At 40.5% G+C, this 27,404-nt stretch overlaps 1 protein-coding gene across 3 annotated transcripts in view; it reads left to right on the top strand.

The window, feature by feature from the left end:
- AK8 (adenylate kinase 8) overlaps positions 1–27,404 on the top strand; it is a 111,712-nt gene that overhangs the window by 4,598 nt on the left and 79,710 nt on the right. For all 3 annotated transcript variants that reach the window (XM_034751916.1, XM_034751917.1, XM_034751915.1), the window contains exons 2-5: positions 5,193–5,277; positions 9,448–9,497; positions 12,088–12,198; positions 22,440–22,508. In XM_034751916.1, coding sequence (XP_034607807.1) covers positions 5,196–5,277; positions 9,448–9,497; positions 12,088–12,198; positions 22,440–22,508 — 312 coding nt within the window. In that variant the 5' untranslated portion in view covers positions 5,193–5,195. The remainder of the gene's footprint in view (positions 1–5,192; positions 5,278–9,447; positions 9,498–12,087; positions 12,199–22,439; positions 22,509–27,404) is intronic.

Below are 27,404 nucleotides of genomic sequence, written 5' to 3'. Positions count from 1 at the left end.
GGCCAGGGGCCGGCACCCCAGGGCCCGAGCCGACCCAGCCTGGGCCGCGCCTCCTCCCCCCACACGCCCCCCTTACCTGCTTCAGGCTTCCCGCGAATTAAATGTTCGCGGGAAGCAGGGGAGGGGGCGGAAATTTTGGGGAGGGGGCGGAGTTGGGGCGGGGGTGTGGGCGGGGCTGGGGGCGGGGCCGGGGCCCTGTGGAGTGTCCTCCATTCGGAGGCACAAAATATGGTAACCCTACTTTTGTTAAAATCCCATAAACCCGCGTGGCACTTGTCGCTGCCTGCTATCTCTGACAGAAGCGTGGAGCCCGCACAGCTCTGCACTATTGTCATGAACATTGCAAACATAGGACATATGATCCTCAGGTAATTGCAGAGCCGCAGGAAGTAGGGCAACTGTGGGGGACAGGACGATTTCTTTGAGGAGGGAGTGCTAATGGGCATAGCAAAACCAATTCAAGGTTGATGGTGTTCACAGAGCAGCTGCAGGTGGTGGATCACTGCTTCAGGGTCAGAGAAATGAGCACTGACTGGTGGGATCACATCACAATGCAGGTTGGGAATCACGAGCAGTGGCTGCAGAACTTCCAGATGCAAAAAGCCACATTCCTGGATCTGTCTGCCGAGCTCACACCAGCCCACCAGAGCTTGGATACCAGAATGAGAGCTGAATTGACATTTGAGAAACGAATGGTGGTTGCACTGTGCATGCTTGCAACACTGGATTGCTACTGCTTAGTGGGAAATAATTTTGGAGTTGGTTAATTGACTATGCAGGACTGTGATTCTCAGCAATGTGCACAACATCGTGGATGGATTTGCAGCTATGGGGTTCCCAAACTGCGGTGGGATGAGAGATGGCATGCACATCCATATTTTGGCCCCATCCCACCTTGCAACACAGTACATCAGCAAAAGAGCTACTTTTCTATGGTTATGCAAGCATTGGTGAGTCACCGGGGACGCTTCTCTGATATCAGTATGGGCTGGTCAGGGAAGGTGCAGTCCTTAAAGATCCAAGCGTCATGCACCTTCCCTGACCAGCCCATACTGATATCAAAGAACACAGGACTGTTCAGAAAGCTGCAAGCAGGGACATTCTTTCTTGACTGGCCGATTACCATTTGTGGTGATGAAATGCCAATCGTGATCCTGAGGAACGCATTTCATGAAGCCTTACACTAGCCAGCTTGACAGTTCCAGGGAAAGATTCAACTACCAGCTCAGCAGGTGCAGACTGATAATTGAATGTGGGTTTGGTGGATTGAAGGGACACTGGTGATGTTTACTCACTAAATTAGCTCTCAGTGAGAAAAATATCCCAATGTTATAGCTGCCTGTTTGTCCTGCATACTATCTGTGAGGGAAAGGGGGAAGGTAGAGGTGGAGCATCTGTCTGCTGACTTTAAATTGCCAGACACCAGGGCTATACAAGAGCTCAATAGGGAGCTATGCAGCTGAAGGAGGCCTTGAAGAGCACTTAGCAGTCAGCAAATGTTAATATGCTGTGCTGGACTGTGCTCTGTCTGGCCCTGATGTTTTGGGGGGTGTTTGCAATTGTAGAGTACATCTATGAATATCACACTGGTTACTGGACATTTATAATTATTACACTGAACCTATGAATTCTGTGATCCTGTTCAACTACAATTTGTGTGCTTCTGATAGCACTAGGTATTCTGCTGTATATGTTATGAAATAAGATTAATTTATTTCCAAAAAATAAAAATGTATTGTGTAACAAAAACAGTGGAAAGAGTAATGTGCAGTTAAAAAGCAATACAGTGCAAACTTATAAAATAAATAAACAGAATAGGGCTTTAAAATTAGAAAGACACGAATGTTTTCTAGCAATTTCAATTCATTTCTGCCAAACATACATCAACCATGGTTCTCACAGGTCAGTATGTGTGACGCTGTGGTTTTTGTTATTGTCCCGGCACAGAGGGGTAATGATAGAGATGTGGCCCATGAATCATGCCATGGGGGGCGTAGGGAGCTGGTGAAATGGAGCTCTCCATTGATTGCAGGGGGAGGCGAGTACTTGATTGTTGGACCTGTAGGACAACAGGAGTCTGCAGTATTTGCATTTGCTGCCTGAGATGCCCTATTCTAGTCTGGGGATCTCCCTCTCCTAGGCCTTTCTCCTGTCTGCTCTTTCCTTCTCCAGGCTGACTTCTGAATTCACCCGCCAAACCCTCTGCTCGTGCTCCAAGACAGCACTGGCTTGCAGGATCTCACTGAACATGGCCTCCCAAGTCTGCTTCTTTCTTCTCATCAGGGTCAGGCATTCTGTAGGTGTGAATGGGGCACCCTTCAAGGCTGCCATGGCAGCAGCTACGGATAAAACAGACAGGTGTATCATTGTGTTTACAATCACAAAGGAAAGCAAAAGATAAGTTTCAGAACGCCTTTCCCCTATTCCCATAAAAGTTTTAAATCAGATACGCCTCAATCAAGACACCTCCAGCTTTGGTGCACCTCTGCACAACACCACTGTCTAGCTGCAGCCATAGTGAGTCTGGCTTGCTGAGGGTGAGGAGAGGGTAGGGTGAAGAGTGAGTCATTTGGTTAAGTAAACCAAAAAAAATTCAACCCCTGTTTCCACGGATACGAGTACAGGGCAATGGCACTGTGTACAGGTGCTATTTTCCTCAGGCGGTGGTGATTTTAGCTGTTATCTCACTCCTGAGGCTAACAAAGGTACAGAGAGCACAGCTGCTGTTGGTGTCCTGAAGCTGCCCAGGCGCTTATCCTGCTAGCCTGTTTACCACAGTGGTGCCTGCTGAAGTCATTGCAGAGTGGTATAGGAAAGTGTCCTACTGAGGAGGGAGAAATAAAGCAGCCTTTCCTCATATTCTTTGGGAAAGGATTCCAGAGTACTTCCATGGAAGTTTCATTGAGATCCCTCAGAAGGGTATAAGGGACATCCCTGTATACATAAACAAACTGCTCAGCATGCCATTCCACCCCACCCAACCTAACAATACAAGGGAATGAAAAGCAGATAACTCTACCTCTGTTTGTTGTACCTCTGGGTCTTTTCGTAGGAGTGAAACAGTGAAAAGCAGATACCTGTGTCCTGCTAACTTGGGTTTGTGCTGGGTACCATCTTCACATATAAACTTTTTATGGGGGAATACATGCATGTGCTTATCCTGGTTTCTGCCCCCAGATCCGGCTTGGCTGGCAGGACTGGCTAGACTGCGGTAAAGTCTTGAATAGATCTTGGCTCACTCATAGCTGGACACCCTCCCCCCCCCCCCCCGTTCACAGGCTTGGTCTCGGGCTCCACTGAGGAACCCAGGATGCTCTGTGGGGTGCTGGTGGGGTTTCTGCCAGGTATGGCATGCAGCTCCCTGTAAAAGCAGCAGGTCTGAAGCTCAGCACCGGATTGACTGTTGGCCTCCCTGGCCTTATGATATGCCTGTTGCAGTTCCTTTACCTCTACATGTCACTGCTGCTGATCCCTGTCATACCCTTTTGCTTTCGTCCCCTGTGCAATCTTTCTGTAGATGTCCATGTTTATACAAGTGATTTCTCGCTGTGATTGCATAGCCTCTTCTCTCCTCAGGCCCAAGAGATCCAGTACCTCCTGGATACTGGAGACACGGAGCATGTCTATAACGTATAGCCAGCAGGGTCGGATGGAAAGTTGCACACAACAAGGGAGAACTACTAGGTGTGTCTCGCCAAGATGACAGTCAGGAAATGGCATTTAAAAAATACGCAGAGATTTGGGGGGTAGGAACTGGCTTCTGGTCTCCATGACCTGGTAGTGGAGTTCACAATTGTGATCAGAGCAATCTCTGTCAGGCATTGTGCGACAGCTGCTGGGGGAGTGGTAAGGTTGACATATGTCATACAATGTCTACTTTGCATTGTGTTGACCATGGTACATCAACCATGAATCAATGCTATTTGGGGAGGTGGTGTTACTGCTTCTCAAGAACGGGGTGCTTGCATCAGCGGGAGACACATTGAGTGTAGACACATGAATAAATAGTTGACGCAAGGCAACTTATGTCAAACTAACTTTGTAGGCTAGACCAGTCCTTAGGCATCACAGAAAATGGAAGGAGGTTTTATTGAGTTAGGTCCTATAGTCCTACAGGCTAACCTCCTGAGCGTTGTTGCCTGCTACCAGAAAAAATATGCACTATATCACTGTAAAATTCCAGCACTGAAAAAACTAAGGAGTAATATTAGAAACATTTTTCACATGTAGGTCCAGTTATGGACTTATCTGCTGTGATGGAGTGGGGCTGTGTAGTTACAGTAAGAGTGTCTGAAAGTTAGGATTCCTGGATCTTATTCCGAAGTCCGTGGAAAGATATCCATTGATTTCAATGGGAATTGGATCAGATCCTGTATAAACCTGAGTAATGGACCTGCAAGGTGGTGTGTGTGGTGGAAAGAAGTTTGTGCTCTTTTTTTTTTGGTTCTTTATGATGTATGAAGAAGACCTGAAAAAACATTTTTTCAAGGCAGGGTTTTTTACAACAGAAATTCAGGTCTTGTCTACCCTCGAAGCCTTATAGGCTACTGGAGAACTAATAGGATTATGACTGAAAGAGGACGTGAAAACTGATCAAAAGGGAAAGTTATTTTTATTTATATTAGTCACAATTCCTTATTTTTTAATTTGTTTGTGTTAACACTGCCTTGACTTGGCTGCGAAACATTTGGGAGAAAGGATGTCTTTAAGATTCAACATCCTGCCCTTTCAATGAAGGTCTGAGAGAGCTCACAATCCACATTTCTATGTTCTCCAAGAAGCCTTCCAGCAAGAACAGTGAAGACTATATGTGAAATTCTTGATACTTTTAAGGTAAATCAAGTAAGGGTGGGGTGGGAGTTTATAAATAAAATCCCCCAAATCTTTCAGGCCTTCTTGCTGCATCAGAAATAATAAAAGGGACTCACATCCATTTATTTTCCTTAGCAAATCATCTTTAATCTCTATGTACTTAGTTTGGCCCTCTCTAAAATGCTCTTCATATTTCCTTACCTCACAGGAACTTATGAAGATGAATGAATATCAATCTCTTTGAGGTCCTCATGTGAAAGATTGCTATAGAAATGCAAAGTATTATCATCATCATCATCGTTATTATTATTATTATTTATTTGTTATTATTACTGTGGCTGTGTTAAATTTCCTGCTGAGTCTGTCCTATTTATTTTCAGAATATGCTTGAAGGGTTGTTAATCCATAAACCTGATGAACCCATTGAGTATATGATAAGCCACTTAAAGCAAGACAATGATCATGGTAAGTGAAAATGAGAGACCATATGTAGTTCAACTCGTGATTTATAAACCATTGTTGTGAAGCTCTACTTCAGTTGGCAAATGGTGGATAAAAGTTTTCAGCCTGTCTCTCAAATGTTTTGAAGCGATTTGGAATAGTTATTGGTAAGATATTTTTAATTTCTTTTCTAGTGGATAATCTAATAAAAATGCACTTGAACAGTTATAAAAATGAAATCCTCTAAGGGAATAACAAAGAGTTCTAGTGTATCAATTATTAATGCTTTCTGTGCCCCATCTGATATTTCCTGTTGTCTTTAAACTCGCTAATTACCCCTTTTGTCAGGTGTAAAATTGGTTTCCCATTCTACCTGGGCTGGCAGCGTCTCTGTTTTTTTGAGTACTTAGTTACTTGCTACGGTTAATGAGTTCCACTGCTCAGTGGCATCTCAGCTGAAGGAACAGCAAGCATGCCTACCCATGTGTATAACAAAACCTGATAAATTGAATAGGAAGTATGTATTCTGCACAATAAAAGCATGTACACTCAATCAAATTATTTGATTTACAAACTGTTCACCCTTAGGCAGATTATATTTGGAGATGCACAACTGAACTATAATTTTGTTCCGCATGAGCTGTCAGGAGTAGCTGGTGTCATGTTGCTTTGATGTTTCTTTAAAACCATAGTAAACCATTATGAAAGTTCTGCTGCAGCATCAATGAAATCATTATCACAAGAGATGCTAAGAGCTCTTCCTACTTAGTGATCAGACGGATGTCGATTGAAATGAGGCTAAATAGCAAAAATCAAATCCTGCGAATTGTGTCCAGCCTGTTTTGATGTGGGCAGCATGAGAAATCTGATCTGTTTTACAGCCCCGTTGAAAGTACACAGTCGAGGAGTTTCATGGGATTTTATAGAATGCTGATAAATCTCCATCACACTGAGCTAAGGCTTGTTCTTTAACCCCACGGTATTATCTGAACAGAATCAAGCAGGTTGCCATTCATGACTTCAGTAAAATAAGAGGCTAAAGATAGAACCACAGCAATTGTTTGTCAAATGAAAAACTGCTATCTGTTTGTGGTTTGAAAGAATCTATTAAGACGTGGAAGGAACTCCAATTAAAATTAAAGCCTAAATGTTGTTTTAAAAGTAAATTTTATGGAAAACAATGTAAGAGAAATCTGTAGTAGAGCTGATATTTACTTTTTGATCACGGTGGAAGGTGCTGACTCTTTAGAAGAAAAAACCCTTATTAGAGCCATCAGTAAAGTGATGAATTTTCATGATCTTGCCTTGCTAGACAGTTTTAGCCCCAGAGAAATTTTCAAACAGAGATGTGGAAAAAAGATATTGCAGCTACCCCAGGTGTGAAGTCAGAAAATCTTTTTAATTAATAGTAGGATTTAAAGCACTCTTTAAAAAATACAAACAAACCTAATGATTATAACTTACAACAATCCTGATGAAGCTCTTGGGCCAAATATTAGGTGACTGGGCTCTCATATTCAAGGCTATGTGGTATTGTTCTTTCATGTGATTGTTCTAGCTTTTTAGAACAATGTGATGACTAAGCTATTTTTAATGCAAAGATGTCAGTTTTGTACATTTTATCTGGGTTTGTGCTAATAAAAGGTTTCCAAAATCCAAGTAACTTTTTTTTTTTTTTTTTTTGGTGAGTACTTCCTATATAACCATGCCCATGATGAAATTTACAAAATCCTGGAAAAATGTTAGTCTTGTACTGTATACTTCTTCAGTTCGATAGAGGAGTTGCCTTATAAGTTAAGTGATTTTTTTTTTGCATTAATATTAATCACAGAATCATTTGGACTTGAAGGGACCCCTACTGAGTCCAGCCCATCCTTTTGCATTGTGCCAGGAATAATTCAGTTCCCCCTAAAACTGTACCTGAATGTGAAATGTTAAGACTGCTTGGAAAAGTAAATTCTGTCACATCTCAAGATTCAACACTGAGATGTGGTTTATTACCAAAGAAAAAGGTGTTGTGTAGATTTCTTGGTGTTCATTTAGCTGCCTGTGTAGACCTCAAGCATTTAATACTAACTGTGTGCTGATTTGAGGGGTTAAACGTTACATACAGTGATGCTCTGGTTGTGCCCTTGTGTCGTATGTTTAGGGAAAAATGCCTTAGAAGATTCTTACAAGTGTGCAAATGAGTAAATCAGTGCATTACACTGCCTCATCTGCTGCCAGCCACTAAGCAGAGAGAAAACCAGATTTAGTACAAAGTGAGCATTTACAGTAGCCCTGGGCAATATTAAAGCATGATATGGTGTATATAATGGTACGTTTCGTTTTTCATCAAACGTTTGTCCAAGAAAGTTGTGTATTAAAGCTTCAATACCTAAGGGTTTTCTTGTGAATTTTAAATCATGCTCCTAGTTAAACCTCAAAAGGATCTGTGGATGGAAAGGTTTTTTGATTTTCTTTGAAGTGGTTTGAAGAAGTTGATTAGTGTTGGCACCCGAGCACTCTTTTATGACGCTGTTTATAAATAATTCCTCAGTACCGGGCTGGAGTTTCAAGGTGTTAGATTTTAAGAAACTAGGATTTAATCACATTACATTTGAAAGAAATTATGTGATAAAAACAGCCGATGTATCCTTTTAAAGTATTTTTCGACATTGTGTACTAGTTCTGTTGCGCTTGCAAGAACCAATACGGGGGGAGTTTTCCTTAAACCTTCCCAGTCAAATAACTTTGTAAAGATGAAGCTGTAATTTGGGTTTTATGAATGTTTAAAAATTGCACCTGCCCAGCTGCTCCTAAGTGTTTGGAAGGTCTTCATAAAATTACATTTCCAATCCTTTCCTGTCTGCCGAGATCAGAGAGTATATTCCTTTTGGTTGTCATGACCTGGAGAGGTTTTTGGCTGGATAGATCCCCTAACTCATCATCTTTGACCCATACTACTGCCAATAAATACCTATCAGTCACTGTTCTCAAGCCTGATTCCTTCTCTCCCCACAATGGAAAGTGGGAAGAAAAACCCAAGATGTTAATGTAGCAATTCAAGGGATCACAGCCCAAAATGCACGCATGCAAAAAAGCCTCAAATCTTTCTCAAGCGATATTTCCCCTTTCTCCTTGTTTTTTGACACCGCTGATCCTTCCCTACATCACCATAGAATGAGAATAATCATTGTGTTGTCTATATGATTGTAAATTTCTTGGGACCGGGACCTTATCCATTTTTTTTTTATTCTTTAGGTCGCCCTGTACAGCTATGGCACTATAAGAATAATAAAAACCAAACTAATAAATACTAGTAGAGATGAGACAGGAACTTGTGTGCTAAGGGAAAAGAGGTTGCTGCCATGGCAAGTAACCTTTTTTCCTTCCTTTCATCTTGCATCCCCTCCGCATGGAAGGGACACTGACATGCAGCAGATAAACACAAAAGGAGAAAAAAATGGAACTTAATGCTGACTAGAGAAATTAAGGGCAGCGGATAAAAGGATAGAGGAGAAATGTGGAGTAGCCCATTTTCTCCTGTGACTGGGAAAAATGTTAGTGTCCCACAGGCAATCTGAGAAATGTTCCGTATACATTTTTTCCCCTATTTCTACCCACGAGGTAGCTATCCGCAATAGCAAAGAAAAGTGCCCATTTTGCAATGTATAAACCTTCTTGATCCATGACATAACCTATCTAGAGAAAGGTGTGAGTTGAAATTATATTACTCATGTTTCATTTTCTAAAAATGAAAAGGAAATGCATTAGTACAAAGTAGTAAAATAAGAAACTATACACTTTGAAATTGGCCATCATGCTGCATATACAAAATTAAAATACTGTAAGATGCATCAGATTGAAACCATTTAACATGTTGGGAATAAAAAGCAAAGTTAGACACAGAAGTATTCAGTATTTATGCCCTGTTTATGTGAGTTGCAAATAAGCTGTCTGTGCTTAAAGCTAGATATGTGCTAAGTGCCTTGCCAAATCAGAGTCTTAAATGTGTTAACTATGGAGATTAAATTAAGACATAGTCATGACTAGCTTGGTCCCCTAATCCTGCAGTCCTTACTCAAGCAGAACTCCCAGTGAAGTAACTGTATTACAGTATAATTACATATGTTGTATATTATGTAATATGAAGAAACAATAAAGGTGTCTTGCCTTTCTGTATCTTGACATTCATGTATATTTATGTTATAGTTCCAAGAATTTGTATACTTGGTCCACCCGCCTCTGGAAAAACCACTATTGTAAGTATATTACCTTAAGTGTTATAACACTGCACTGCCATATGTTTGCAAATTAGAACTTCTTGTTCAGTTATGCTAGAATAATTATGTATTTAGAAGTCAAAAGTCTTGTGACAATAGAATAAAAATAACTTTTATTCCTGTTTTGTGGGCCATAGTTTTGGCCTGTGCCTGGATACCACGATGATAGACTGACTAGATTAGATTAGACAGAAGCACTGGCACCTTAGAACAGAGGAGCTGAAAAAATGTGAGAAACGAGGGGTGTTTACACAAATCAACCTGGCAGGCTTGTTACATTTATGGATTTGAGACATTTAGGTTCAAATTTTCAGAAGTGTGTTTTAAGTTTTGGGTGTACAACTTTAGATGTTCTGGGCTTGATTTTCAGAGGTGAGGGCCACCCACAGCTCCCAATTAAGTTGGAGTTCTGGGTGCTCAACACTTCTGAAAATCAGGCTTGAGGGGTATGATTTTCATAGTGCTTATGTGACTTAGGAGCACAAATACTATTAAAAGTTACAGAGTAGCAGCCGTGTTAGTCTGAATCTGCAAAAAGAACAGGAGTACTTGTGGCACCTTAGAGACTAACAAATTTATTTGAGCATTATTAAAAGTTAGTGTTCCTTAGTCACCTAGGCACTTCAGAAAATTCTACCCTGAGTGTCTAAAGTTGGGCACTCAAACTTAGAGGCCACTTTTGAAAGTGTGGTTCTTAGTGTACTGCTACGTGTGTGTGTGTGTGTGTGTGTGTGTGTGTGTATGTATGTATGTATGTGTGTGGTGGGTGGGAGGGGATAAAGGGGGTTGAACCACATAGAATTTAAAACGTGTTAATTGCCACAACTGCTTTTGACGTAAAAGTTTTACTGTTTATAGGACTGTATAACAGTGTATTTTCAAAAAAAATAGTTATGGCTTTTTATGCTTTCAGAATTAACATCCATTTATATTTTACTTTTTTAGAAACTTTTTTTTCAGATGCAGTTAAGACTTGCCAGAGAAATGGTCTATGTACAGCTAGCACCTTTCTCAACAACTTCCATTCTCTGTGTGTATTTAAAATCACATTTGCAAATTTCAGGGAAAAAAATAAGTTTCTACCGTTTATTTCCCCCCCCTCCCCCTTTTGGCAGTGCAGAAACAGTGCAGTTGTGAGATAGGGAGCTGGATTCTGATCTGGTTTGCGCATCATTAAGAAAATTGTTAACTGGTTCAGTCCCAGGGCCAATACTACTCATTTACGCTGGTACAAAGCCGCTGAAAATAATGAAATTGCGCTGGTGTTTATTTTCCATGTAATATAAATATATATTTCCATTATATGGCAGGGTACTGGTATCTTCCCTTGACAAGATTATAAGAGTTTATGAAATTCCCAGCCAAAAAAGCTTTGTGAAAATGGTGTTATACTTGTAAATACATATTAAAAATGTAAAATAGGGAGGAAATAAACTTTTAAAGAACTCTGGAATTTCAAAGAAAACATTGAAAAGCTAGGAAATTAAATTAAAATTTTAAACAATACTATGTAATTAGAGAATTAAAGTACCATACATTATCTATATTCTGTCCTGATATCCCCAGCATCCAGTGCACCCTACCTGAAAGATAGGTACTTGTTCGACAGGTATTGTATATTACAGCCAGCTGCCCTATTCAACCCCACATATGCCTTTGTGGTTGGCTCCTGACCCCTGATGTCTGGGGGACATCTTAAATCCTCTGTAGTCAGTGGGAGTTGGAGATGCTCAGTACTTCTCAGGTTCAGTCTTATAATTTGGTGGTTCATCTAAGAAGTCTGTAACTCCAGACACCTTTTACAAAATTCCCCCTGTAATGATATACCATGGTTTACATAGTTGAGTTGCAAGTGTATATAGGAAACAATATTGGGAAAGTGAGAAAGAGGTTAGGTGAGTTGTTTGGGCCTAGTCCAAAACCTGCTGAAGTCACTGGAAGCACTCTCTTTGATTTCAGTGGGCCTTGGATTGGAACCTTTGTGCTTATGAAGTGTAAAAGGTAAGTGTTTGGTGTTGCCATGTTGTGAATGGACAGTCTGTGACCATGGAATGGGTGGGTATTGCACAAATTATGCTGAGTATGGTCACAGTGTAATGGAAGTATTTGGCTCATTTTTCAATGTCTATCTATGGTATTAGAAACCTATATAATTACTTTCTAAGCCAGGAAAGATGTCATGCAAGCATAAGGCTGTGTCATTAATTTGGATGGAGGGTTAGGGGCATGGATACAGAGTTAAGGTTGCTTTTGTGTTTCTTAACAATGCATATTCATATTTGTCTGCTTCTTTTAAGTTTTACCTTACATTCAAATTTCCTGGCTGTTCAATATATATAGTTTTGAAAACTTCAGCATTCTTTTATTTCCCCTTAAGTTACTGATATATATTCACAACCTTAATTGCATATTAACAAAGCATCTGTTCTGCAATGTGAGTACTTACAGTTATGGATTATTTGTCTAAATTGGAGGCTAGGAAAATAGTGACTTGTTTTGCTTTCTGTGGGGCTTCTGAAAACATATTTTCTTTGCACCCATCTTTTTTTCCTCCCATTTTTTTCCCCAGGCAAGATGGCTTTGTAAACAATTGAATACCCCTTGTATCACTCAGGAGACTTTATTGGAAGAAACGTTAGAGCTGACAAAAGAAGTAAAGGAATTTCAAGAGAGAGGACAGGTACGTAGGGAGAGGTAACAGTACCAGCTCAGTGTGCTATGGAAGACAAATTATATGACACTGCCATGATTTCAAATGGTGGACAACTTGATCAGATTAAAGTACAAAGTTTTGCATCAATGGTGGTTTGAACATGGGTGTATGAATTTGTAGGTGCAGGGGTTTCCATAGGGAGAAAATAACCTTTTTGCTACATATAATAATATGAACAGAGATAAAAATATGCTATGACACAGACAGGGATGGGAGAGACAGGGATTGGCAATGATTGAAAACCTTAACATTAGATTCTTCTTAGATACTAGAAATACATTTCTGGGTATGCACGGTATTGTTTAAAGAGTTATATGGTTTCACAAGAGAAAGCCTGTTCTGTTTTAGCATGTTTGATGATCTCCATTAAGTAAGCACTATTCTCTGGGGTCTGTTTCAGTACAAAATATTTCCAGAAGATATGTTCCTGGAGAACACTTCTTTGATGTGACAGAGCTACTTAGCGACGTAGGGTTGATTTTTCTGTAGCATGACACAAATACTGTACTTGGTGCACTAACTCAGAGCAGTGTGCCAATCCAGTCATGTGGTGAGTGCAAACCCAAGAGGCGCTCAGGCTGAGGAGGCAGTAGTAGGATCAGGAGGACTTTTAGGGTATGTGTATACTGCAGCGTAAGCCCAGGGTTCGAACTCAGGCTCAAGCCTAACACCCCTTCCGTCTAAACACAAATCATGCTACCCCAGGGCTCAAACCCAGGACTCCAGGAGGGTGGAATCTCTGATCCAGGACCCAGGATTCCAGCCCTATTGCTTTGTAGTGAAGATGCAGCTAGACTGGATTCACTCTGAGTTTCCACCAAAAGTATTCCACAATCCCATGGGCCGACTTTCTTTGTCCTCTGTACAGTCAAGTTTGGTGGACAGTCAAGTTTTCCCACACTGGACCTGAACAAAGGACTAGAGTGGCCACATTTTGGGAAGGCCTTAAGAAATCTGGGATAGGGGTGGTTGGACTCAGGTCTACATAATGCAGCGTAGACGCTGGGGTCCCAGATTGGGACCCAGGGTTTAACAGTTCTTAAACTGGGGTTACAGTTGAATGTAGATGATGAAGCCCTTAGTTAACAAACCCAGGATCTGGTAGGTTACTAACTCAAGTTCTACTAACCTGGGGCTTACACAGCAGTGTAGACATACCCAGTTCCTATGCTAGCCACATTTAAATGCTTCAACCAACCTTCAGAAGAGCATTTGTTTCACTACTCGCTCTGAATTCATTAATCCTTCCACCCCTCATCTATGGCCAGTACTCTGGAGCCATTCTTTCCCCCTCCCTAAGATCTTATGGAAGATTTTTTGAAATAAGTTGTTCAATGAGCATTTTTGCCAGTTGACTTGAGGTATGGTATTGACATGAGAGTTACTTGCCTTGTAGGTCAGTGAAGTAAGTCGACAGAGTTGACAGGTAGTGAAGATAGAAGAGAATGAAATGGGGGAAGGATGTCCTGAATAAATCGGGTCAACACTCCCTTTACCCTCCCCTCCATAAAAAAATAAAAATAAGACCCTATATTTATTACATTGAATCAAAGAGTAAGGTTTGGAGATGCCTTGAGTTGAACTCCTGGTCTGAAGATTTGTGAGGAAAAAGTCCATCAAAATCACTGAGACTACCTGCAAAATATCTGCTTTTGCCTGGGATGGAATAGATTGGCGTAAAAATGGCTTTTATTGAAAAAATGAACTTTAATAATTTGAGTGACGGATTTTTTTTAAAGATTATTTTACTAGATTCATGAAACTCAATTTAGAGAGGGGGAAATTTAAAACAAAAATTCCCTTTGGTTTAATTACTCTAATTATTAACATATTTCAGACTGAAGAGAAGCACTTTCAAGGGTGTCCTTTTGGGCTTACTTGATTTAAAAACACTGATGGTGTGGAAGATGAAAGCCAAAGATGTCAGGGCTAATCAGGTGGCAAAGAGCATCTGAAAGCTGAAATTGGTGGTGTTTTAGGGTTGTGCTGTTTATACCTTTGTTTGTAGGATGTTAGCTACTAGAGGGATGACTTTCATAAATCATTTTTCCAATTCCCTTGCATGATTTTGACTCTTCATGTATGACTGTTATGACTAAGGATGAAATTCTGGCTCTATGGAAGTCAATGGGAGCTTTGCCACTGATTTAATTGTGGCCAGGACATCACCCTCAAATATATATATATATTTTAAATTTTTTTTTCTCCTTGTTTGCTCCTTCTTTCCATGGGTTAAACCCACTTTTGGCATAAGTGGCCATAATTCCAGTGGTGAATTTGATCTCATATGCACCCATTAGCACTAAGAGGAAAAGGGTGGGTATGCAGAGACTAGAATACAGAACGGTTCATATAGTTCAATATACAACTGGGCACTAAAAAAACTGCAATCCTCTCCAAAGCAGTTTAATACATGAAATGAGCTTGTGTTTTGTAAAGTCCACCTTGAAGATCATTCGTTGCAATTTAATTTATTTAGATGATCATTTCACTTCATGTGTATGAGGTAACCAGGGCTAAATTAACCCAAAGGCCAAAAAGCTCAGGTATTCATTAACTCAATCTACCTACGTATTGTTACTAGAGCTGGGCACATACTGCAAAAAAATTTCCACAAATATTTATTCAAACTTTTTGATTAGTTCACTTTGGCCCCATTTGCTTCCTGTGAAAATTTGAGCATTTGAGTTTTACTGGCCCAGGAGTTAATGGAATGGGGATTTTAAATGTATGATTATTCTCAGAAACTAAATTTTATATTTGCACATGCAAGCATTTGCTGACCCATGGTCTGGCACTAACTAATAAGCTCAAATAGTGACAGCCAACTGTCATCAATCCACATTTACAAATATTCAAAGAAGAAGTCAAATATTTTTGAATATTGGATAAATTTGAGGGAATCATGATCTGCTAACAAATATTCCATGAACGGAAGTAGAGGCTCAATTTTTAGATAAATCATTGCAAATTATTTCCTCATCTCTAGTTAGAACAATGTTAATACAGTAGAAACCATCTTCAGGTTATTCCTCTAGTGAAGTTTAATGATTAAAGCAACAGAGGGTCCTGTGGCACCTTTAAGACTAACAGAAGTATTGGGAGCATAAGCTTTCATGGGTAAGAACCTCATTTCTTCAGATGCAAGTAATGGAAATTTCCAGAGGCAGGTATAAATCAGTATGGAGGTAACGAGGTTAGTTCAATCAAGGAGGGTGAGGTGCTCTGCTAACAGTTGAGGTGTGAACACCAAGGGAGGAAAAACTGCTTCTGTAGTTGGATAGCCATTCACAGGCTTTGTTTAATCCTGATCTGATGGTGTCAAATTTGCAAATGAACTGGAGCTCAGCAGTTTCTCTTTGGAGTCTGGTCCTGAAGTTTTTTTGCTGTAAGATGGCTACCTTTACATCTGCTATTGTGTGACCAGGGAGGTTGAAGTGTTCTCCTACAGGTTTTTGTATATTGCCATTCCTGATATCTGACTTGTGTCCGTTTATCCTCTTGCGTAGTGACTGTCCAGTTTGGCCAATGTACATAGCAGAGGGGCATTGCTGGCACATGATGGCATATATAACATTGGTGGACATGCAGGTGAATGAGCCGGTGATGTTGTAGCTGATCTAGTTAGGTCCTGTGATGGTGTTGCTGGTGTAGATATGTGGGCAGAGTTGGCATCGAGGTTTGTTGCATGGGTTGGTTCCTGGGTGTAGATATGTGGGCAGAGTTGGCATCGAGGTTTGTTGCATGGGTTGGTTCCTGAGTTAGAGTTGTTATGGTGCGGTGTGTGGTTGCTGGTGAGAATATGCTTAAGGTTGGCGCGTTGTCTGTGGGTGAGGACTGGCCTGCCTCCCAAGGTCTGTGAAAGTGAGGGATCATTGTCCAGGATGGGTTGTAGATCACTGATGATGCATTGGAGAGGTTTAAGCTGAGGACTGTAGGTGATGGCCAGTGGAGTTCTGTTGGTTTCTTTTTTGGGCCTGTCTTGTAGCAGGAGGTTTCTGGGTACACGTCTGACTCTGTTGATTTGTTTCTTTATTTCCTTGTTTGGGTATCGTAGTTTTGAGAATGCTTGGTGAAGATCTTGTAGGTGTTGGTCTCTGTCTGAGGGGTTGGAGCAGATGCGGTTGTACCTCAGCGCTTGGCTGTAGACGATGGATCGTGTGGTGTGTCCGGGGTGGAAGCTGGAGGCATGAAGGTAGGCATAGCAGTTGGTGGGTTTTCGGTATAGGGTGGTGTTAACGTGGCCATCGCTTATTTGTACTGTGGTGTCTAGGAAGTGGACCTCCCGGGTAGATTGGTCCAGGCTGAGGTTGATGGTGGGGTGGAAGCTGTTGAAATCATGATGGAATTCTTCCAGGGTCTCCTTCCCATGGGTAGGATGATGAAGATGTCATCAATGTAGCGTAGGTAGAGAAGGGGCGTGAGTGGACGAGAGCTGAGGAAGCGTTGTTCCAGGTCAGCCATAAAAATGTTGGCATATTGTGGGGCCATGCGGGTGCCCATAGCGGTGCCACTGGTCTGGAGGTATATATTGTCACCAAATTTGAAATAATGTGCGTGAGGATAATGTCACAGAGCTCAGCAGCAAGTTGTGCTGTGTCATCATCAGGACACTGTTCCTGATGTTACAGTTTCTCCTCCTTGGTGTTCACACCTCAACTGCTAGCAGAGCACCTCACCCTCCTTGATTGAACTAACCTCGTTATTGCCATACTGATTTATACCTGCCTCTGGAAATTTCCATTACTTGCATCTGAAGAAGTGAGGTTCTTACCCACGAAAGCTTATGCTCCCAATACTTCTGTTAGTCTTAAAGGTGCCACAGGACCCTCTGTTGCTTTTTACAGATTCAGACTAACACAGCTACCCCTCTGATATTTAATGATTAAGTATTTAAAGATTTACTTCTTTTGTCAACTGGCTAAACAAAGAAGTTGAAACAACTATTGGCTTGTGAAGGTTTGTTCTTTGGACTGTAGCAAATTGTAGTGCAGATATTTGCATACTATGTAGTTACTTAAAACTGCTCTGCTGTTGTGAGTCAGCACCGGCATAGTTTCCCTGTACTTTTAAAGAAAAAATAGAGAAGAGAAGAAAAACAGAGGCATCCTTATCTTTGCATGCCCAGTGATCTGATCTGTTCCAGGACAAGGCACTACAAAAGAACAAATAGAAAATGTTTTAATCTTTGTATGTATGTGTCGTGTGGTATGCACACCCCATCCTCCTTTGGAACAGGGTGGGGTTGTGATACCACCATGGTTACAGTCTACCTGACAGTCTTTAGGCTGAAAGTGGCACGGTCCAGAGGTAGGAGACAATATGGCTGCCCTTGCATTCAGGGCAGCACAGCCTGGTGGCCAGAGTCAAATACAATGGCCCTTGCATTCAGGGCAGTGCAGCCTAGCGGCCAGAGTCCATTACAGTAGCCATTGTATTCAGAGCAATGTGGCCTATCAGCCAGTACCTGGGTAGGGGGGCCCGGGTGCACCTGACTCCACCGGGCCCCAACAGTGGTGGAGTGGTCCACTACTGGGTCAGCAGGGAATCCCATCAAATCACTCAGATGTCACTCAAGTAGGAGATACCACTCGTGCACCCACCCTGGGTCATTTCCTACTGTGCTTCCAGAAGCTGCAATCCCTGGGGCATCAGGGTCTCTGGGCTCCTCAGCATGGAGGATTCCCTGGGGCTCCGTTGGCCATAGACCTCCAGTCCGACTCTCAGGATCTCCAGGTCCCGCAGGCAAGGGATGTGACGGCTCTTCAGCTGGAGTCTCTGCCAAAAGTCCTTCCCCTCCACGGCATTCAGCCTAGAATGAGCTGGGCTGCTCCCTTTTATACTGAGGCAGCAGTTGGACCATGCCCAGAATGGTCTGAGTGGTGGGACTCCCGTGCCCATAGCATGGGATTGACCCTCTCTTGTCCAGTGTGTGATACGCACACCCCGTCACAGTGTGTAAAAACATCTGTATGTGTCTGTGTAAGGGAGAGAGAGAACAAGCTGAATTGAAACTTTTATGACTCCTAAAATACTAAACCAGTTTTCTTCAAACTTGAATGCTTTTCTTTCCTCAGGGAGAACTATAAAACAAGCCAAGTTTGAAGTTTCTAGATGCAGACATTTTTGCAATAAGAAAGCGAAGAAACTCCATTTGGAACATATGGGGAACATCCCTGTCCCCTCACTATAATCAAAAAGCATTTGTAAGGATTTTACTCAAATGGTTTTGCGGGAAGATTGTGCACAGAGTATGCATTATGATGTCATTGGACTAACACATAATACTTGAAATTCATCATGAATGAGTGCAATGTATCATTAATAAGATAGAATCATGAATAGAACTAATCAAATCCATGTATACATAATTTTTTTTTGTCTTTTAAAGGCAAAAACCACATCACAGTTTTAGGAAAGTCTAACATTCCAAATAGTGGGTTTGTCCATTGACCTCAATAGATTTTGGATCAGGCTCAGAGTGCCGTAGCAGGTAGGAATACAGTTTCCCTGTTACCAACCACGCATGTGCACCAATGTCTGAGATCACAGATCAGTGGGAGGATGTTTAACAACATAACAGACTTGGGGCTTTTTTTGTAATAACACCAGTGTGTGAGCTCCTACTGTAATTTTGCTGTGATGGGGCAAGGAATTACGCTAAATAGCTGTGTTCTATCGGATGCTGTCTATCAGATTTGGCCATTTTTAGTGTAGTGATCTGGTCTAAAGTGATTGAATATGCCTTATTAAAACATTAAGCAGAGTGGTGATTTTGTAGACTACTGCTTAGGGAAAACTTCACTGACCAGGAAACTAAACTGGAATTGAGCCTTTTAGTTTTCAGAAAGATCTGGCTTGAGTGCTGATAAAGTGCAGCACCCATACATATGCCCTTGATTATTTTTCTCCAGCAAATTCTGGTCAAAAGAGAGGGCTAAGATTACCACTGCAGTGAAAGAAGTTAGAATAATTTTGGTTTAAATTGGTTTGGCAGGGCTTAGCAGAGTGGACCCCCTGGCAGTTGCTAGCCTCTCTTGACGTGACACATCAAAGAAGTCAGTAAGACACTAGCTGTTTCTGATAGCAGCATGACGCACCTTTGGAAGGTGACAGACTCAAAGCCACAGACCCAGGCTCCAACAGTGAAAGGCTGCGGGAGGCTTTGACGCACCACCCTATGGGACCTGCCGACTTTCAAGAAACAGAGCAATTTCTTTCACTTTTTCTCTTTTACCTGCTTGAATGCTGCTTCGTGAATGGCTGATATTAGGAAAATGATTGAGAACTGGAGACATTAGAGATAACAAAGACCTAATTGGGTCATCTTGGCTATTCCCCAGCCGGGGCAGCATTGTTCTCTGTGGTATATTCTTAAATGCTTTGTCCATCTAATTTTAAATGTCTTGCATGATGGAGCTTTTACCATTTCCTTTGGGAATTTTTCCATGATCTAACAGAGATCATTGTTAGGGAATCTTTCCTGATGTTCAGCCAAATTTTTTGTTGTTCACTTTCATCTAGTTATACCCATTATGTCATCCTAAACCAGAAGGACAAAAAAACCCCACCCCAAAACTAAACCTTCTTCAGGTTTACACCCATCAGATTGTGTGGTGAAAGCAAGGAATGGAGAAACCCACAGGTGATATAAATGTTTGTTTGGAACAACAAACATTGAATGTACATAATCAAAGAGTTTCCTGAGTTAGGTGAAGGATAACTTTGAGTCAGAAAGTAGAATATCCAACTAGGGAAGTAATCCTGGATTTAGTTCTTATCAATAATGGGGAACTTAATGAGATTGTGAAAATTAATAGGGGAACTTGGTACCATGGACCATGAGCTACTTCAGTTTAGCAGAGTAATTAATAGTTTTGCTGAGCAGTAGAGGGTTTTAGACTTCTGCAAGGTACATTTTGGAAAACTGCAAAATTAAGGTACTTATCCTGCAATGAACTCTGTGTGAGTCTTTGGGGGTCTGCCTGTGTAAAGCTCATTGTAGGATCAGGCCCCCAGTGAATAAGAAGTGGTAGAAAGGGATTTTAAGATCCACCAGTCTGGATGACCTAAATAAGGCTTAATATGTTACTTTCCAAAGAAAAAGAAATACCCAATGTACAGTGCCTTCACGAGGATACTCAGTCCGCTAAGACTTTTAAGTAAAAAGAAAAAGAGCAATTGCCCTAGTAATTTAATAATTAATAGTTATCTTAACATTGATAGAATGATACTCGTTTATGGTGTCAGAGTAATTAGCTAATGAACTTACCAAACCATTATTCATTATTTTTGAAAAGCTACGGAGAAATGGAAGGCACTAAAATAATGGAGAAATACAGCTGTGGTACAAGCCTTCAGAAAAAGAAAGAAGGGTGTTTCTGACAATAGCTGCCCAGTAAACCTAGTAAAACAATGGAACAAATATTAGGGAAAAAAATCACTAAACATCTAGAATGATATAATCTCTTCTGCTATCGGACGTGGAAGATATTTTCTTATGAAATATTGCCAGAAAGTAAAGATACTGACAAGTTGGATAGAGTAAAGAAAAGAATAGGAACTGAAAGGAATAGGAGGCTGAAGGGTTTTAATTATGAGGAAAGATGAAAAGCTTTTGTTAATGTTTAATTTGTCTGACTAACAACTAGAGCTTTGTGGGGTGGGACATGATAACTGTCTGCCGATATGTGGCATACACAAATTATTTAGGGAGATACAAAGAGTTATTAATTAGGAGTATTGTGATAAAATAAAGAAAGGGAAATTCTAATTGATTATCAAGAAAACTTTCCTGACAGCAAGAGGTACAAGACTGTGGAATATTCTCCTAAGGGAAGTTGTGGAACCCATATTGCTCAGAACATTAAAAATTACACTGAGTTAAGCTCTAGACAAAATATGGTAGGGAACAGTCTTGTCTTACCAGAGGATGCACTAGGTGGCCTAATAGATAATTTTTTTCTATATCCAATTTCTTTGAGTCAAGGATCCTGCATTATGTTTTCCCTCTAAGTTTTAACATTTAATTGAAGAAAGCAACCATGTTTGTGTGGCATGATTTGTTTTTTATAAACCCATGCTAGTTATTGCTTGAAGTTCCATCATCCTGTAGGTGTTTACAGATTATTTTCCTCTTTGAGAGTTGTTTGGTTATTTGAACAGTGATTTAAGTTAGGGTTTTCAGTGAATAATTACCAGGATTGTCCTTTCCTCTTTTTTGGGAAAGTTAGTGTCCTATTTGTGTCCCCCAATACTCAGGTGTTTCTCCAGTTTTCCTTGGTTTCATAACAATATCAGTAGCTCAGTACATTTGTTAGCAAATAATGCATTTAGTAATCCGTGTTGCAGACCATCCAGACCCATTGAATTGGTATAGATCTTTTTTTTAAAAGCATTCTTAATTTTTTTCTTACTGTCTGTACACTTTTCATCTTTTTTCCTTGTTATTAAAAAAATGTTCAGTAGCTTTTTAGAATCATTGTCAATTTCCTGTCTCCCACTTCTCTTATTAATGAACCTATGGTATTTGTATTTGTTTTCCTCTGATATATTTGTAAATTGTTTCCCTTAATTTAAAAGGAGAAATGCTTTGGGGAAAAATATAAAGGACTGTTTTAAGAACCCAGGAAATTAGCAGGGTATATATGTAAAAAATGCAGAGATATAAGATTATAAAACACAATATTTGAAAATCAGGTTCTCCCTGATTGCCAGTGCTGAGTTCAGGGTTCTTCGTGTCCCATATTACAGCTGATAACATCACTAATGCCACAGATCTTGTCCTGTAAAGCAGCACGTAGACCAGAATTCTACTGAAGTCAGTGGGACTTCTCATGAGCGTAAGGTTTTTCTTTAGTTGCAGGATTGTGGCCTAACACAATAGTAGAAGTGTGGATCTCGGGGCTGCTTACATGTTCGTGACATGTTTAAGCCTGGTAGGGGAAATGCAGATCCATGAACTCAGAGCTTGGCAAGTAAAAAGTCATTTTGTTTATTTTTAAAATGAATTTCTCTGTTCTTTTTAACTCAACATATATGTTGTGTTAATGATTTGGGGGTCTCAGTTTGATTTATTTATTTATTTTAAGAAGGCATTTCAGTCCACCTTTAGCCAGAGTGCCTTCATGATAAAATTCCTTTTGAACTCCATTGTGAATATTCAGCCTTTCTTTTTTGTTTTGTTTTTTGTTTTGTTCTTTCTTTAGAAAATTCCCAATGCACTGTGGGCCAATCTGATCCAGGAGCGTCTGTCAAACGTGGACTGCATCAAACAAGTAAGAATTGCTCCTCGGAGGGCCAGTGGATAAGCACTTACACGACTCACACACAGTAGTTAGCATTCCAAGTCCTGAGCAGAGGAGGGAATGGGGGCAGATTGCTTTCTTGAACATCCATGGAGGGAGTTTGGAGCTTTACTAACAGGATAAAGGGGAGGATGAGAGTATGCATATGCTAATCGTATAGCAGCGAGATGATCAAAGGCTGAACAAGCATAGCTTTGTTGATTGCCTGGGGCAACTGGCAGAGTTACAGTGGGCAAAACAGATAAACAGAAAATACATAAAAATCAATATATTGATTTCGATTTTTAACTCCCCTTGAAGGTGAGGAAAAGAGCCCTAATGTTTATCAGTTCATTTCAATCTCCTCTGTTTCTCATCATATCTTTTTTTCCCCTCCATGCTAGGAAATGCTGTATTTGAACATACACTCTTCTAGGTAATAATTAATAAGTTCGTTATTAGGTTGCAGAAATGGGCAAGTGAATAGGCTTGAATATGCCCATGGGTGCAAGGAATTCTTTTCTGTGGGCTTTGCATAAATGTAAGAAGGGTGTCCTAAACTGGAACTTCTGAAGTAGATTAATACTGGGTAAACTGAGTGGTTTGAATCTGGACTAAAGCAAAGCCCAACGCCCTCTTGTGTATTTCCTTTAGATCAGCAGAAGCTGTTATGGTTTAATGAGTCAATAATCAGTCCATTATTAAGATTGTTAGAGCCATAACAGTCTGTTGGGTATAAACCCTCTTTCTAAGCTATGCCATAACACAGACTATGCAGTATATGGTGCACTTTTCTAAAATGAGTGTACAAACCACAGTCTACGTTAGATTCACGCTGTCTGTGGTGTATCAGCTGAACTGTGCCTCAGTTTAACCACCTGCAGATGGCACTTCCTGCCATCACAGGGATGTTGAGGTTTGCCATTTAATAAAACCTTGTCCCTTTTTGATATCACTACCTGGCTTGTTCATTGAGTAAAGCAAAGACAGCCACTAATGTTGGGATAATGTCTTATTGAAATACTGAAAAACCCTCTCCTAAAACAGCCTTAACATCAGGGACAGGAGATAATTGCAGGTGCCAAAAATGTCATGGTGTTTCCATGCTTCCATAGTGTTTCCATGATTTGTACTGCATTTTGCAATGTTCTGCAAATTCTAGGCTTTTGTTTTAAAAGGAAAAATAGAGGCCTTGTTTATTTTACAAAACCAGCCACATTTAAACACCTGGGGCTAGAATATGATTATAACATATCATGGTCCCATCGTCACAGGTGAGACCAAACCATGGGTACCACATATTTGGGCCACTACCTTGTGCTTTAAGATAGTAGATTTTTGTGGCAGAGGTGGTGGTAACTTTTCTATCTATTTTTGTTGCAAATATATAGCTATGACCATGTAAGTGGTGTGGTACTGTCCTGTGGCAGAAAATGCTCTCCAGCCAAGCAACAGCTAAAATGTGCGCGGTCCCATTGGTCACCCCATTACCACTATGAAGTCTGAATTTAAGTGTTTACATACAACCATTTAAATGGTAATGTGGAAATTTAAAAAAACAAAACAAAAAGGAAATCAAATGCAAAAAATGACATTAATGCACTCTGGTTACATATTTGCAGTTCACAAAAGGCCACATGGTGGTACCATTAATTGCATTGTGTTGTATCTTATTCCTTAAGTAATTCCATTCAAATGTTAAGAGAAGGCATCAAAGGAATAAACAGAGCATAGTCTGTAATTTCCTACGTGGGGAAAAATATTTAAGAAAGCACTTTTCAATCTAATGGATAAAGATATGACACAGTCCAATGACTGGAAGTTGAAGCTAGACAAATTCAGACTGGAAAGAAGGTGTACATTTTTAACAGTGAGGGTAATTAACCACTGGAACAATTTATCAAGGGTCGTTGTGAATTCTCCACGATTGGCAATTTTTAAATCAAGATTGGATGTTTTTCTAAAAGGTGTTCAAATGGAATTATTTTGGGGAAGTTCTATGGCCTGTTATATGAGGTCAGACTAGATCAGTGTTTCCCAAACTTGGGACGCCGCTTGTGTAGGGAAAGCCCCTGGCGGGCGGGCTGGTTCATTTACCTGCCCCGTCCGCAGATCCGGCCGATCGCAGCTCCCACTGGCCGCGGTTCGCTACTCCAGACCAATGGGAGCTGCTGGAAGCGACACGGGGGACCGAGGGACGTACTGGCCGCCGCTTTACTCCAGATTTATGCCAGTGTAACTCCCTTGAAATCAATGGGGTTACATCTGCATAAAACTGGAGTAGCATAATGATGAATTAGGCCCCAGATATCTAAATTAAATCATCTATAATGAAAGTCACAACTTTATGAATTCAAGCTAAATCTAGCTGTTATTTCCCCTTTGAACCCTCATGCTATAGTGGTATGAGTCCAGGACAGAAAAAACTATGGAATAGCTTTTCAGTTCATTATGTATAAGACTTCCCCTCCCCCGTCTTTTTTTAAATGGCCCATTTTCTTTGCCTTTTAGAATGTCATGGCACACTCTCCAACTCTCAACCACTGGGAGATGTGAAACAATCATTCTGAATAGTTAGAAAGAAATTAGTAAAGAGATTGGGAAAAAAACCTAAATGTCTGGGAAGTGGTTGTCAGTTTTCCTGTACAAAATACTGTATGCCTTAATCCATAATTTATCTGTTCATTTTGAATTTGCAAAGTAGAATTAAACTTCTGCATTGCAAATCATTATGCTTGAATTATTTGGGTTTGCCTAGTTTCTCTTAGAGCTTTTTTTAAGATGATCTGCCTTTTTTTTTAATGGTGATAGATGTTTATCCCTTCAGGCCAAATATCTGGTGGTATTTACTGTATCTGCATAAATGGACTAAATACACTCTGGAATTAAGCCTTTCTGTGTAGCTGTAGAATGTGTTTAAAAACCCAACTATAGAGTACATTTATATGGTATTTTGAGCAGAATGGGAGAATAGAAACAACCAAAATTTTATATTGAGGTAGTGCTATGAGACTGTCAAATATCTGTGGCAATTCTATGGCAAGGAATGATTCAGTTTATTGTACGATTGTTGTCCCCACAATTGAATATGAACATTTTAATATTTCTCTAGTTGAGTAAAATCAGCATGCTTATCATGTCACTTAATAATAGTGACACAATTCTGACTTGGAAGGCAGGGAGTGTGATCTAATGGCTAGACCAGGAGACTGGGAGGTAAGACGCCTGATGGCTATAAAGTGCTAGATGGAACTGCTTGCTTGTTCTCAGAGGCCAAACCCATTGAAATAAAAATAATTACAAAACACAGCAAAGCCCAGAATGAAACCAGGAATTCTGAGTGCTAGCCACTAGACACACTGTCCTTTCATTATCAAAGAAAGGAGTGTCTATACTAGGTTTTTATTTTTACTCAGATTTGCTATCATAACTACCACTAGGGCAACTCCACTGGTGATGGAAGCGATGGGGTTGCTAGTGTAGACAAAGTTACAGGCTGCCACTAGCGTTTTAAAAAGCATGTTGTTTAACCATGGTCAATCAGACCTACTGAAATGATAGCTGCTGGTGCATTGTGTACACTAGTGCTTCCACTGTTGTCACCACTGTGGAGGTGATTGGTGGTAGAAATGGTGGGAAATTTTAGAGAAAGAGGGTGTATGCAGACAAGGCCTTCAAAGCAGATTCTGTTTACTGGTGAATAATTCTTCAGTTTAGGAGTTTTTGAAAAACACCAGGGTATTTCTAAACCCTTTGTAATGTGCTCCCATCCCTCACAGAAATCATATTCTCTCTTGCTGAAGCACACGTTTTTACAGATAAGTTTCTTACATGTTTATGGTGGTGCTATTAAGATAAGTGTTGACATTCTTCAATATGCAGACAAATTCCACTCTTCTCCACAGGTCCTGTTCACACTACACTTTTTTGCCCCATATTTTCCACAGTTGCTAATGCTGTTTAAGCTCCACTGGTGGTGGCAAAGATCGGCGCTTGAGTCAAGAAAAGGCACTTCCAGCTGCTGACTTTTAAGCATGTAGACCTGCTCCGAGTAGGACATCATGACGCTTAAAATCCAGCAACTGCCTGGAACCCTGTCACTCCCATTGTTGTTACTGCCGGTAGAACCGAACCAGTGCTTGCAATGATGGGACATTTGGGGCAATAAAAACTTACAGACATCTCCAAAAAAGCCAAGTTGAGCAAAAAGGGAGTGCTTGCTACTAGTTCAGTTAGATGTGAATAAGTTCACTGAGCTCTAGAAAGAATGTATAATGGTGCTGTAATCAACAGCCACTAAATGTAAGGCTGTCCTCTTCTTGAGCATGCTTAATTTCCATATGAAAGAGGATCAGTGCATTTTTATTACTCTTTTTAAGTGAAATCTAATACAATTAATACTGTGGACTGTAGATTTTTGAATTCTTTGTATAGATTTATGGTATATTGCTCATAACACAAGTCAGTATTTTATACTGAAAATGTTACTAGATTGTAGGAGCAGTGTGCTGGACCATAGTACCACCAGCTGTTTGTTTTATTTCTCCTTGTGGTGTCATTGGGCTGGCATTAATTGCACAGCTTTCATCCCACTGACAGTAGGAATACAGAATTTTTTGTGCCATTGTTTTGACACTCACAGGTTTATAGATGTCACAGGCATCCTCTAAGGAGTACAATTTTATTGATCAACAGCTCTGCTGAGACTGTATGTTGTGTGTTGCTCTAATACAAATGTAGTTAGGACTGCAAGGGATCAGGCGGGTAGGTCTTACAGCATACACAGAAAACTTATTGCAAGCATTATGTTAGAACCAGGGACTTGTGAAGCTGATATGAGGATGTTTCATCTTATAGGGTTAGTACATGGTGTCTAAAGCTGCACTG

This window comes from Trachemys scripta, chromosome 17 (assembly GCF_013100865.1).
Source record: "Trachemys scripta elegans isolate TJP31775 chromosome 17, CAS_Tse_1.0, whole genome shotgun sequence".
Taxonomy (NCBI): domain Eukaryota; kingdom Metazoa; phylum Chordata; order Testudines; family Emydidae; genus Trachemys; species Trachemys scripta.
This window is presented reverse-complemented; position numbering and strand designations above follow the sequence as displayed.